This window comes from Myotis lucifugus, unplaced genomic scaffold (assembly GCF_000147115.1).
Source record: "Myotis lucifugus unplaced genomic scaffold, Myoluc2.0 scaffold_114, whole genome shotgun sequence".
NCBI classification, from domain to species: Eukaryota; Metazoa; Chordata; class Mammalia; order Chiroptera; family Vespertilionidae; genus Myotis; species Myotis lucifugus.
The window spans coordinates 2733390-2749132 of NW_005871162.1; the positions used below are offsets into that span (position 1 = coordinate 2733390).

The 15743-nt window shown below is 33.5% G+C and overlaps 1 protein-coding gene across 1 annotated transcript in view; it reads right to left on the reverse strand.

Moving 5' to 3' along the window:
• The window catches only part of RIMS2 (regulating synaptic membrane exocytosis 2), a 234954-nt gene that overhangs the window by 88347 nt on the left and 130864 nt on the right, over positions 1-15743 (reverse strand). Inside the window, exon 19 of the mRNA XM_023757794.1 lies at positions 14166-14266. Coding sequence (XP_023613562.1) covers positions 14166-14266 — 101 coding nt within the window. The remainder of the gene's footprint in view (positions 1-14165; positions 14267-15743) is intronic.

Sequence of the window (15743 nt, forward strand, 5' to 3'; positions counted from 1 at the left end):
TCTAATCAGTCAAGAAATATTGCTCACTCATGTTATAGAAACAAGTATCCCAACATTTAGTTATTTGGGGCTTATGAATGGGTTCTTGGTCTTTCATGTTGGTAATCAGAGTCTATTACATTTATTTATTTGTCACAGTTGCTGCTGAATGCCGACCAATACTCTTTCTCCCCTTTCGTTCTTTACTGAAAGAATCCAGATTTACTTTGGTTGTCTAACAACAACAAAGCAAAACTTCATTTTCCAGAATCCCTTGTAACCAGGGTGATCATTTGCCTTGAGTCTGGCCTCTGAGATACAAGCAGGCATGGGGTTTTTGGAGTACAGTGAGCTGACTCATCTGGTGTAGCCATTTGCCTTTCCCTCTTGACTTTTCTTTGGAATTGGAGCAGAACAGGGAGCTGGAAGACAAGCTCTAAAAACAGGGAGTAGTACCAGCTAGGGCTACTGATTAGATTCCTTGTTTGTGAAAAAAAAATTCTGTATTTATTTAGATAGTTTTGTCAGATTTTTTGTTATGAACATCTGAATGCAAACCTGAATGTAGGCCACTCATTCTGTTCTGTGTCAGAAAAATACGTTCTGCCCTCATGATATAAAGGGATATTCTTTAACCAGCAGTATCGATGAAAACCATCATATAGTCATCTGATTTTAATGATAAGAAGCAGTATATCATGATGACCATGGACTATGAAGCTGAAGGATATAAATGTGTAACTACTCTCCCACTATGTAATCTTGGGCAAGTCTCTTCTCTGAGCCCATTGTAAGCTTTTTAAAGAATATTTGTCATGATAATAATTAGGCATAGTCCATGAAGAAACTAAAGAAGCTCTAAACTGTGATACTCAATTTTCATCATCATTCGGCTACAATCTCAAACATTTTATCTTGACTTGAAAAAAGCTATGAAACTTTTTAAGTTCCTAATTCCATATCCCACTTAAAAATAAGTCATTGTTCTTTGACATTAGAGTGGCTGATTTACTTACAGTAGGATAACACCAAACCTAACTTGGAAATTCATGGTTTTTTTATTCTTAAAGCTGTTAACCTGGGTTACTTTTTATAATTATGTTTATACTTGGCATCAAGAAAAGTTAAACCAAGGAATGTAATAATTGATGACCATAACACTAATAATTATTAAAAAATGAATAATTTTTGTAGTTTACAAACAACTTTCAAATATTTCCTATATCATTTTTTCCAACATCTAAGACAGCCGTTATTTTTAAATTTACAGATAATATGTATTACCACTTAGACATTTATTAATTTAGATGTAGTCATATAACATAATCTTTTTCAACAGCTTTAGTGAGTCTTAGATTCATTTAAATTTTTTTTAAATTTTTGTAGTTTATTTTCAGTATTATTTTGTATTGGTTTCAGGTGTTAGATTCATTTTTATATCCTTTATTATTCCTGAAATTTCTGCTTCAATCAAGAAGTATTCTCAAAGTTTGTTCTTCCCAGACTCTTGAATGTATTAATAACAGTATCTCATTCTGATATAGATAACATTTCATTTCTATTCAAGCCCAGAGAGAATAGAACAGACTGTCTGCTGCCGGTCCAAACCAATGAGCCCTTCTTTTCTCCAGAAGAGCGGTCACTGGTAAGACACTTATACCATTATTATGACTAGAAGATTCTCTAAACCTGCAGATTAGAAACCTGCAGAAACCTATCCAGAATTAAGAAATATCACAAGGAAATACTTCTTAGCCATAAGAATTCCTGATATTTAGTCTTTCTTAAATATCTTCAAATATTATATGGCTCATCACATGATGTTTGTTTCTTTTTTAGAGAATATTTATAACTTTCATTAGGATATAGGTAGAGATATTACAGATACTGAGTGGCAAGCTAGCATTCCAAAAGTGGAGCAAGGTCCTGGGAATCTGAAGCAGGTGGAACACAACAGAAATTAATGGATTGGGAATATTAAGTGGGGCTCCCATCAAATATTAATACTTTAGAAAATAACAGAGGAACTCAAAGCACTTGTGTATGAGAGAATCAGGACTAAATAACAGCCCGAGTAACCACAGGGTGTTGAAAAACTTGAAAGGGCCTGAGAATGACAATGACCCATTACATTTAGGACAGGGCAGAAATAATTACATTCTGTTGAAAATCTGGAAGAGGCCCACTGCTCTCATTCCTTATGTGAGAAGACAGAGCAGCTTCAGTGGGGCTTGCATTAAGAGCATTTGGGATGGAGCCAATACTCAAACCATGGCAAGGAATAACAGTTATGTGTTGCCTGGACTAGAGCAATAGCCTCTGCATGGGACTCCTTGTCTTTAATCTCCTTTTCAAATGCATCTTAAATATACCATTAAAGTGATCGTCTACACGCTCAAATTTGTTCATCTGAGTGACTCCTTTAAAACCCATGAGTGTAAAATGAATATGCTACATTTTTCACTGAGCTATTAGAGCCCTCCACAATCATGTCCCAGCCAACTTTTCCAATGTTATCTCCGAATATGTATCCCAGTTTGCTCTATATTTCCATTCAAAGGAAGCACCAGCTAGCTGCTCCTTAAGCATGGCTTGTGCTCATCATATACTTCTATAACTTTGCTAAAGATCTCCCCACTGCTTGATATGTCCCTCACCTCACGTATTATTCTGCAATGTATTCATGGAATTCTCCAAACAAATGAATACTTCTTATTCTTTCTTTGCAGGGATTGCTTTTATTATATCACTTACAAAGCCTATTTACTATGAGCATTACTTATGTATTTATGTCTCTAATTTGATTATGAACTCCTAGATTGGAAGAATTATACCTTTCTTCCTCTCTCCATCCTTCCTTTCTTTTCATCCTCTCTTCATGTTTTCATTTCTCCCTCCGTTCCTTTATTCCTTCCTCATTCACTCAGTTCTTTGTTTTACTGTTATTCATTTGATTATTTCTCTGGCAATTTTTAATTTATCTTTATGTTTCAGAACCAGAATATAAAATTATAGTTGATCAGCTTCAGAGACACCCCAGCTATGCAGTTCCGAGTTGCAGAAAAGAGAAAGTTACTAAATATGCCCTGAGATTACAAAATATATTCAGATATACAAAAGAGGACTCATATAACTACCTTTCTTTAAAAAGCCCAGGAAAGTTATTTGGTGCTGAAACATACTTTTAGTTATTTGCTCACCACTGAGTCATTAAAAAAAATAATCACGATATCTTAAAGGTAAATGTGATATCACACTGGTTTCCTCATTTTATTGATAAAATTAAAAGTCAGCAAAGTTAAATAAATTGACTAAAATTATACAACTTGTTAGTATAAAAGTCTATTTTTTCATTGAAAAATTTTACTTTTAATAGGATACCAGACAAGCATATTTAGAACTTAAGTAATTTCTTTTTAAAATAGTCATATATTGTTTTCTTTTTTACATACATACTTTAAAATAAAGACTTTATTCCTTTTCTGGAATTTTAAAAATTCTATCTAAAATGACAGGTATAATCAGAATATAAAAACAGCATGAAAATAACACTACAATACCATTATAGCTGTAGTTGGACAGATTTTAAACAAGTGAAACTTTAAAATGATAAAAAGCAATATCATATAAACTTGAATAACAAGATGTTTTATACCCTACTAAACTAGCCTTTTTACATTCGATTCAGAATTCAGGTAATCCTTTAATTATTTATTTTTGGTGTTGGGAGAAAATGGAAATGGGCTTAGGAAGGAACATGTTTTTATATGACTGGACCCTGAAGACTGTAGGCCTTGCTGTGAGTACTCCTAGTCATGAAAATGATCTGAAAAGGCCAATTATAAATCATAGCCATTTCTTTGCTCCTCAGGGAGTTGTACAGAGCTGGTGAGTTTAGTTCACCCATCAGAATGGAATTCAGCTGTCAGGTGTTTTTTTTATTACCCCTACCTCACATGTTATAATAAAGAAAAGTAACTACCATTACTGGGCACTCCCATGTAGTAGGGTGAGTTCCATACCCAAATTCCATACACACAATATTTCTACTTCCTGAAGTTATCACCAGCCAAAAGTTCCTTCTCTCATATGAGATATATTTCAAGATTAGCTATATTATTTCCAGATTGGAGTAACATTTTACAATCTTCAAAACTGATAAAATAGAAATAATCAAAACTCCATGTTTAGGAAAACATTAGTGAATTTATTTTGCCAATAAATAGTCTCTGTTTTCTTTCCAACTGAAGAAAAATTACAACAAAATTTTGTGCTCATGAACAAAGCTATCATATAATAAAACTGTAGATATGTTCAAGTTATAATTAGCCAAATTAAATAGAAATTATCAATGTAGATGGCTCCACACTGCTCTAGTTGATTAATTGCATTAATTGATTAAAGGTCTTGATTTAAGTATTGATTCAAATTAGCTACCAATTATTTCATGTAAAGTAATATGATTCTCTAAATCATAATTATTAAGCCAGAAGTTCATTTTAAAATGTATAATTCAATCACCTGTGAGAATACATCTAGTAGAAAGCCTGACACTGATCAGAGATTATTGAATCAATTAATGAAACAACATTAGATGAAGGAAATGAAATACAAAGAAACCTAGCTTAAACCTAATTTTAAAGACAAGGCTATGAGATTAAATGAGTTGCTTAATTAATGATGAGGTTGCCTAAAACCAAAGTGTGAATAGTGATGTTTTTCAATGCAGCCTCCAAAGAACCATATATTTCCATAGCACATATTACAGGGTTCCCTCAATTTGTACACAAAAAAAGGTGGGCTGTGAAGAACTACTGGGAAATTTATCCAAAGTCTTATCACCTAAGTGGTAGAATCAGAATTAGAACCCACATCCTCCATTTCTCAGCATTCTTTCGATTGTGATTAACTCTAGACAGAAACCTAATCATATGCCCATTAGAAAATCTGTTTCTGACTCATGCAATAACCTACCTAAACTTTCTCCTGAAGTTCATATCTTGCTCTTACCTTGGTACAAAAATGTTTAATATTCACCTGCTCTAAAACCTTTAAGCAAAATGCTTGGCCCTGGAGAGATGACAAATATGAATAAAATACAGTCCCTATTCCCAAAAAGTACTTACTTTAACCCAAAGGACAAGAAATAAGCAAATAATTACCATATAAGACAGAATATATGTATTTTTGGAGGTGATAAATGCCACGGGTTCAGAAGGTCTGTAAGTTTTCACATTTCTGCTGTTTTCAATATTTTTATACTTGTAATTTTTGTCTATACTTAATCCTTTTAGATTATATGACATTTGAGTTAGAAAAGAATGTTTCTGCTCTATTTATCACATTTTTTCCTTCCTTATTTTCCATATCCTACTTGATTCTATAAAGCAGTATCTCGCTCCTCTTGGTGACCAATAACATTCATCCCTTGTATCCCCTGTAGGGCATTCTAGTTGTTAGCAACCAGTAACCCTGGAGGCTTGATGAAAGCAAAGATCAATGCATAAATTTCTTTTTTGCTGGAGGTAAAATAAAATTGTTTCCTCTGTGTGTCCTTAGGCAATATACAGCAAAAAATTATTGCTCTTGCCAACAGCAGCTATTGTCCATAGATTGACCTTTTTACCAGCAGGTGGCTGAATGCAACTTTAAAATTCTTTCTTTTGTCAATGTTTAGTAACATTATATTTACTAAAAAAGAAATTAAAAATTCTCCTGCAATTTTATAGTATTCTTTAACACATAAGGTGTTGCCTTAGTCATCTCAAATGACTTCTTATCATTAATAAATATCTTTTATATATTTCCTGGTATGATGTGTGGTTATATGGTAGCAATTCACAAATAACATGTAAAGAAAAATGACCAATGCTTAAAAGTCCCCATAAAATTAAGAATAAGAAAATCGTATTTCAAATTAAGAAAAATAAACTTGCAAACACAAAACTAAATATATTCCATCTGCTAGGACATGAGAAAATGTAGTTGGAAAAATCAAAAGAGAGAAATAACAACATTTTAAGAAATCAAAAAGTTTGAAATAATGTATTTACCTAAGAATCAATATTCACATTATAATCAAATATGCTTTCATAATGTATGAAAGTGAATATTTAAAATACCAATAATTACTTTGTAGAGATATGTTATAGCTGAACTATGTACCCCCAAATTCATATGTTGTAGTCCTAGCTCCTAGTACCTCAGAGTGTGACTGTATTCGGAGACATGGTAAAAACAGGTCATGTGGGTGGGCACTAATCCAGTACGACTGGTGTCCTTAGAGCAGCGGTTCTCAACCTGTGGGTCGCGACCCCTTTGGGGGTTGAACAACCCTTTCACAGGGGTCGCCTAAGACCATCGGAAAACACATAGATAATTACATATTGTTTTTGTGATTAATCACTATGCTTTAATTATATTCCATTTGTAACAATGAAAATACACCCTGCATATCAGATATTTACATTATGATTCATAACAGTAGCAAAATTACAGTTATGAAGTAGCAACGAAAATAATTTGATGGTTGGGGGTCACCACAACATGAGGAACTGTATTGAAGGGTCGAGGCATTAGGAAGGTTGAGAACCACTGCCTTAGAGGAAAAGAAAATTAGGACACAGACACACACAGAGGGATGACCATGTGCGGAGACAGCCAGAAGGTGGCCATCTGCAAACCAAGAAGGTCTGAGAAGAAACCAAACCAGTCCACACTTTGATCTTGGGTTTCTAGCCTCTATAGAACTGCAAGAAAATTAGTTTTTATTGTTTTAGCTACATAGTCTGTGGTATTTTGTTATGGCAGCCCTAGCAAACTAACACAAAATATTAAGGGGGAAAAAAACAACCCTGAAGTTAGAATCTATTAAGTTCAAAGATTAATCACATATAAAACTATAAAATTTCTAAAATTCCATGAATATTATTTTAACTGTAGATCTTTAACATAAAGCATGGTATATTTGTATTATTGTGAGACAAAAAGGAAGTGAATAGTTGTTGCTTCCATCAGCTAAAATATGGAGGAAAGAAATTCTGCTTTGGCTCAAAGCTTTAGGGTGTGTGTGTGTGTGTGTAAATTACGTGTAAATATAATTATCTCTCTTTAAATTAAAGTTGAAGTACTATCAGCTTGCTAGAGAGTAGAAATGTTAAGAATAATTACTTGGGGTAGATAAAAAGTTGACTAAACTGATAGAAAGAAGACAACTCAAATAAATTTTTAGACTTAAAATTATCATTAATTTTTACAGGTTTCTTCTCTTTCTACCCACATATTTTTAGGATTACCTTCAATATCTAATAGATTGTTAATGGAAAAAAATATAGGCCTGAACCCCCAAGGACTTTGGTATGAGTGCTTATCTGTTGGAAACAATTTAACAATTTTTCTTTTCCCATCATCATCATCATCATCATCATCAACACCATCATATTACAGCTAACATTTAATTATTCCTTATTATATTCCAAACTTTGATTAAGAGTTATACGTGTATATAAATGGATTTAACCCTGAAAACAATCCTATGAGGTAGGTACTAGGATCACCATGTCCAATAGAATAAGAAATCTAGGCACAATGATGTTAATTAACTTGCCCAAGGTCATATAAATAGTCACAGAGGTAAGATTTGAACTCTGGCAGTTGGTTCCAGAGTCCACACTTTTAACACTTGGAGTGGGGGAAACGAGTTAAGTCGGCTCGCGTGAATTGCGCGTACTCCGCGGGAGCCGTCTTTAACTCGGTTCATATAGATTTGCGGTGGAGTGCGGGAAACGTGTAAACTCGGGCCGATTGTAACTGCGTATTACCAAATATTTGTTTGTAATCCACCCTTTTGGTGGATGGAACAAAACCAAAAGACAGAGCCATCTTATATTTTGGCGGGAAATTCACCCCACACCGGAGTGTTAATACTACTCTGTAGTCTATATTTAATCATAATCACTGAAAATAAGCTGAAGAGTAATGAACAAAACTGCCTCTATATCTCTGTTACTGTCACGTAGATTTCAGAAGCTGTGCTGTGAATGTGGTTGCTGCTATGGTTACAGTAATGCCCACCAATAGCAAGAAGTTAAACTCGCAACAGCTATTCCTCCCTTGATATATTGATCATCCCTTCTTTTAGTTATCTCAAAGATAAATCAAGAAATTATATAAATCCATATGGAAAATTTTTAGTTACTTTTTAATTCTAGTTTTGTGAATTTAATGAATGAGAAATCTACTTTCACAAACAGGAATAAGAAAAAAACCTCAGAAGAGAGAAAATAGGATCTAAAGTCTTTTAAAATATGACCTTATCTAGTTTTTCATTTAATCCATGACTCACTTTTAATTAGCACTTGTTGATTTTGTAGGTGAGACTAAAGGTTTTAAAATCAGGTCATGATAAGGATTAGCCCTAATATCTCTTGCGCTTCTAGGACCATATTGTAACTCTTAATAGTTTAATTATCTAGATTTTAAAATCTAGTTTTATTTCTCTTCATAAATAAACTTGGTAAAGGAACAACCTTGGAATGATGTAAAAAAGTACATAGCAGGCGACTAATTAAAGGTGTGGAGGCTGGGTTCTCTTGAGATTTTGCTACAGAACATGAAGCTATCTGTTTACAGAAATAAACACAACAGTAGAAAAATTTTACTAAGTAGAATTGAAGCTTAGAAATCCTGGTGTGGCCACTAACATCGACTGGTAAGGTTTCTTGACCTGGTTTGGGCTGAAAACTATGAGTAGGTGATCTTAATTCTTATTTAAAAAAACTGAAACCTTTCTGCTGGTTACCTGGCTAGACTAAGTCCAGCAGGAGTTTTTTTGAAAATCTGAATCCTCCCTCTGTTCATGAAACAGTAGACAACCTATTCCAAAAAAGGACGCTTCATTACTTCTAAGGGACATCTTAAGCTAATCCTGCAGGACCTGGGTTATGGAGCTCACTCCTATGAGAATTCTCCACTTCTATTCATCAGATGGTTCGGTCTAACACTGGCACCATGGTGTCTGTTTTATGTTAATATCAGGGTCTCTTGGCAGCTTGAGAACTGAGGCTGCAGTAGATTTCTCTCCAGTGGCACTAGCCCAGCTCACCCAGAACGTTATTGGAAGGTGTCATATGCTACCAGCAACTCAACTTTGCTGCTTAGGCAAATATTTTTTTTCTCTCTAACATTTTATTTCAAACACTGCTATAAAATTATAGCATATCTTTCATTTCTTCACTTTTATAAATGCCTGTATTTTCATGTGTCTTCTTAATAATTTGTATAAAGCCATCCAATCTACATTTTAAAATTTGCTTTATATAAATTTAGTCTTTTGGTTTTTCAGATCGGTTTATGTCACCGCTAATAAGGAGTACTGCACTTCTTGTTAAATCCCCATACCCGCATGTGTACCTGTTAACCACTTCACAAGCGCCAGGCATGTTTAATATCAACCGTGGCAACATAATTACTCAATTTCAGTAATTTAGTTTGTAATTTCTCATCACATATTATGTTCCACTCTCCTTTTATTTTTTTAAATCTCCATATCCCTGGAAGATTCACAAATTCTTTCCCCTAAATTTGATTTTTCCTTTTAGATCTACGTTGCTTGAATCTTTTTGAGACTAAAGGAAACATTCAATAATAAATGAGTTACACTGAAATCCTTTTAATTAATTCAATTATTTCTTTACCATATCTTTTGACCTCATCATATTAATTTCTGGTGCCTATTTGATGTTATTATAAAATAATAATAATAACTAATATTAGCTACACCATTTATTGAGCATTCTACTAAATGCTAAACCAGGGGTCCTCAAACTACGGCCCGCGGGCCACATGCGGCCCTCCGAAAACATTTATTCGGCCCGCCAGGTGTTTTTGCCGCCGCTGTGTGCATAGGAATTTGTTCATAGTTTTTTTTTAAACTATAGTCCGGCCCTCCAACGGTCTGAGGGACAGTGAACTGGCCCCCTGTTTAAAAAGTTTGAGGACCCCTGGCTGCTAAACCATTGATATACATACTCTCATTTCACCCTAATCACTGCCCTGTGAAACAGATCTCAAAGTCTTGTTTAATAAATTTTAAAAACCTATCCAAAGTCACCCAGGTGGAGTTTGCTTGACTCCAAGCTACACTTATGTACTGCTGGCACTCTCATGATACTGAAGTCTAAACATCATACCTATAAACAGCCACTCCTACTGAGCCCCAACCTGTCTCCTCTCCCCTCTCTGATGCCCCTACTGGCTGTGTTTTGAAAGTCAATGTAAAGCACTTAAAAGTTGGCATTTAATGTGTATTCTCAGTGTTGAGAGGAGACTAAGTCTAATAAAGGGGGCAGCTCAGTTAACAGTGGCTATCTACTTGCCCCAAACACTTTGTCTTTACCTGTTTAAATTTTTGGTAAATTGATATGGCCTACAATTCAATTATGTGAGTTTCATTTCTATTTCCAGGATGTATGTTTTTTAGGAAAAAAAACACATAAAACTATTTGTGTGTTGTTTTATGCATATTTTAATGTAAATTAGTTTGATTGCTTTCCTTCTAACATGCCTCTGAAATTGGTAAATAGCCCTTAAAAGACAGAGAGCCTGGGTGAAAGGTGACAGTGCCCAGGATGGGGTATGCACCTGTCCTTCCTTTTGCTACATCGTTGTCTGATCCCACAGAGGTAACTCAATATATGAGATTATGGGTTGAATGAATTAGCATGGACTTATGGTCCACCTTGAAAAGTTCTAAGCAATTTAGGGCTATACTACTTAATTCTAGAGAGGTAAATAAGAACTCAGAAAGTAATAATCTAAGTGCTATAATGGGGTTAGATATTTTTGTGATGATTCTGTGGGAATATTATTGCCATTTTATATAGGGCACGGGTTCTACAGAGAAATAGGCTTTGAGTTCCAAATAAATACTGTACCAATGAATTGTATAGCAGTCTCTGTTGAAATGTTATGGACCACCCTTTTAAAAACAGACTCTGAGATAATTTTAAAATATCAGATATGGCTAATGTAAAAAGTAAAAATCATATTTAAATAAAATGATCAAATTCCCCATATCAATTTGCAGATATACTATCTGCATGGTTTGATTTTCAATTATTGCTAATTATATTAATTAATCATTATATAACTCCCAGAAGGGTAGTTGATCTATGCTGAATTATAATTTGTTCTGTTACATTTAATAGACAAATTCCATTTTTCTGAACCAATGAAGAGCAGAGAATGTTGGTCTTATAGAACAAATAAAAGCTGATCTTTGAACATCTGCCAAGAGTAGAATAGATAAGGAGAATGCAATAGACATGCAAGGGTGCATTGGCTACACAGTTAAATTCTGTTTTGAGGGGGAAAAAAACAAGTAATCATCCACTGATTAAATAGAAATCATATCTGCAAATGCCTTTTGTTGTTCTTATTAAATACAGATGCTCTGCTTTTTATTTCCTAATATACTTAAAATATTCTTAGGATGACAGTAACAATAGGCATTTCTCTAGAGATGCTTGCCTGGTGAGTTATTAAAGAGACTTTTAGAAAATTAGTAAGCGTTGCTTACAAACTATCAGTCAGAAGCTTGCAAATTGCAGGGAGGCAATGCCATGTAAAATGTGGAGGGTGTAGTTAAAAAAGAAACTTCGCTAACACTTGATGACATCACATCAACGCTCCTTGACGGCTTCACTGGCATTTCGGGAACACAGCTCAGGAGTACAGCACGTGCTCCACATGTCGGAGGCTTCGGATGCAATCTCAGGTGTCTCAGATTTGAAAAGCGGGTTAGCTACAGATAATACTTTCCATGACTTAGAGGCCATGTAAATTTGGGTAGATTACATAAACTTTCTATATCTTTGTTTCCTCATCTGTTAAATGATTTTTTTCAAGAATTAGATCTAATGTACTAAATGTACTTAGCTCAAAACAAGCTTTTAATTGGCACTTGTTATCAAAATAAGGAAGAAAAGAATGAAACTATAACGCTAAATATCCATAATTAAAAAGAAAAGAATGCTGTTGAGAATTTTAATCTAAGGAACTGTTAGTAGGGAAATTAATAATAACCAAATCTATCTGTGCTCGTAACTGATGAAGAACCATCCATAATTATAGAGAATTACATCCTGAAAGTCCTCAGGTGATGTTGATTCTCCAGGAAAACCATTTGAAAACCACTGCCACAGAAGATGTTTAGGAAATTATATTGCTTAGTATAATTAGTCTTTTGCCAAGACTTACATTTTTTCTAGCCTACAATAAATAGTGTCAACGTTATGTAAGCTTGAAGCCTCAGACATTCATTTATTTATATATTGGAATGGAATCAAAACTTGTTTTTCTGAAAAATATTTTGAGTCATGCCTATGGTACTCTTTAGTCAGTCCTCCTGTGAGAAATTCCTGTCATGTAGCCACAGTAATTATCATTGCGATTCCTTTTAAGGGACTTGTTTCTATTGCATTTAACTATGTAAATCATACAACCAACCCAGTTTCTCTTTCTGCCTCTGCTGCTTGTTGGGAAGCTCATGGTCAAAGCAGAAGCTCCACACAGGGCAGGTATATAAGATCTCACATTGCATTTTGCTCACAAACTTTGCCTTGTCTTGTCTTGACTTCATTTTCTCCTGACACTCATTTCTTCATTGACAACACTATTGAAAGTATTATATGTATTTTTAAAAATCACCTACATTCCTGAAGTATCGTGGGGTATAAACAAGCAAATAAAATAAATTTGTGTTATCTGAAGACATGTCTACGAAAGTTTTAATATCCTATTTTATTAGGACTTCATGCCTTGGTCTTAGGATTATATGAAATGAATGAGAGATTAGAGCATAAGAGGCCACATAAGATCAGGTCTCTCTATATAGCCCAAGGAAGAAATATAAAAAAATACCTGGGAAGGCAGAGCTATCACTTCTGATATCAAGTTCAAAAGGTTAGGGATGTATCTGACATATACCATTACAAAACTATTTTCTGTGAAATTCACCAAACCTATTTCAAGGTATTCATACTTTTATTTTAGAGAACAATTTCTAGAAGTTTGGAACCCAATGAGTAAAGGCAAGGCTATTTTTGTTTGTCTTCAGTTTACCTCTCTTGGCTTTAGGCTGTGCCATTTCCAGCACACCAGAATTTTGTGATGAACAATCTTATGTTCACTGTGTCAGTATTTGAGGAAGAGATTGTGGCTTGAAAGATAATGTTGATGTAAGAATCTCTGCCTCTTCCAGGTTATATTGTGGAGAATCTAGAAACTCCTTCTACTTATCACATATGCACATGTTTACTTAATTCTTGACTTTACCAAAGAATGGAGTATAATGGAGAGAAACTGAAGGTTTAAAAGGTAAATATAAAATATATGTAAGTATATAAAAATCCAAACTGCTTTTCTCTATCACACAGATAAACCACAAATATGACATGATTGCAATGATTAAATTACCAAATCATAGAATACATATTCACTAAATGTTATGAGTAAGGTTTGTGATTTTCATTCCTTTATTAACTCTTAAATAGGTACGTTAGAACAAGTTTTTCCATGACTTTGGCCATTAATGATATCATGAACTTTAAAATATTTTGAAAATATAAAGGCAATGAAGAGCAAGAGCAATGAAATACTTTTTTCCTACCTTGGTAAACCTCATACCTCAACTTATTCCCAAAAAGTAGTTTAAAAAGACTATTGCTAAAAAATCTTTTGAACTCCTTACACCACCTCATGAGTATGTATTTTTTTCTAATACCTCATTTATAAACCAGATTCAGTTAAAATATTATAAAATCAAAAAATTCCATTTGTGTGTAGGAAAACAGTAAGAAGATAATAGTTCTTAAACATTTTGAGGGTGTTAGAACCTTTATCGGTTTTATAAAATGAAAAATTCTAAAATAATTATTTTTCAGACCATCTATGAGTTTCATTCCTTTAATATCCTATATTATAAAATTATTTTTTAAAAATATAAGGCAAATTCTATACCTAAAAGTCGGTATACACATATATAATAAATTTCAGCATTTAATAATATCATGGGGCTATTGAATTATATGTTCATGTCTGACTAATCTGCATTCAGCTGTTTAAAAGAATCTAATAGTTTCATATGATTGATTATTTTACAACTTTTAAAAAGAAAAATGTCTTGCCTTTGAATGGTAATCCTGTTCCAGTCTGGGATCTGATCCGGCTACCTGTTTGTATTTGTTAATTTTCATTTGGCGATTTCTCTCCTCTATATCCATAGCACCTATCGAGTAGAAAAAAACCCATAAAATTAATGTTCAGGTCTTATTTGTGAGCCCTAGTTACAGGACGTATAAAAGAAGAATTGCTAGGCTGATATATTACTGTCATTCAAGGTAATATATACAAATTAAATTTATTACTTTTAGGTATATTTAAAGTATGCAATTTTGCAAATAAAAGCATGATTATGAAATATATTAAATAATTTTAATCTGAAGAAAAGGTAAATGAATTTAAACAAAAGACAAACAAATCTTCACTAGATAGAAAACACTTTCTGGTACATGTAGGTCAAGGAATATAGATTTGACAGCACATAGATTTGACAACTGTACTATTATAAAAGCTTTGGATTATAATACATCAAGACTTGATTTATTTACTGGAGAAAAGTTGTAAGTTTAATTGGTTTCAAATACAATTTTACAATTAGGCTAATTTAACAAGATTAGCCCGTGTATTAAAACAGGTTGCCCTAGCATACATGTGGATGCAGTTATCAGTATATTTTGAACTTGAATTTTCAAGAACTGGGATCAAGAAAGAAGCACTTAGAATAATACTACTCAGAAGAAATCATGACAGTAAAGGCACAGAGTATTACTGAAGTCATTTCAGAAAAAGAAAAAAAGTGAGGAGGTGAGAGAGCGAGATGGTAAGCTTTTAAAATGAGATTAATGCCCTCTACAATAGGTAGACACATCAAGACACATCAGTCAGGGGGAGTCTTTAAAAACTTTTGTTAGGATAAGAACTAAGTTCTGTTAGCAAATTTTAGCAAATATAAAGAAAGTGCTTTAAAAGTATATTTGTGATTTTTATTAGACATTTTATAGAAAAACTAGAGGCCCAATGCACGAAAATTGTGCAAGGGGCTCAGCCCCTGCCATGGCCGAGGTGGCTGCCTTGGCCCCCACCGCCACGATGGCTAGGGCCCCCGCCTGCTGCGGCTTTGTCCGGAAGGACGTCTGGTCTAATTAGCATATTACACTTTTATTATTAAAGATTCCATTTCTCAAGTAAAAAAACAAATAAAAACAAAATCTCAATTGTATACTACAAATTTTCAAACTGGGAAAAATAATCATAGCTTAGTAGGCTGGTAACTATAATAAAATGTTGTCAAGTAAATGCACATGCACTGAGTGTAGGTAGAAATTTAAACACATTCATACATACCCCTTGCTTAAGATCATAACTTTAAATTGCAATAAAGATATCTGGATAAAAATGTGCCTGTTTAAAGGTAGGCATTTTCATATTCATTCTTAAAAAATTTATATATCTGATAGTTCTTGATAGTAACAAATTTTAAGCAGAAATCAATTAATTAAATAATATAAAGAGGGGAAAAAGTTTCAAAGAGGACTAAGAAAATCTTAAAGAAAGTAATGTATAAAGACTTTACATTATATGACCTTTAAGTATAACAGCAAATTTAAATGAACTATTCAATAAAGTGAGGCAATCAGTTCATT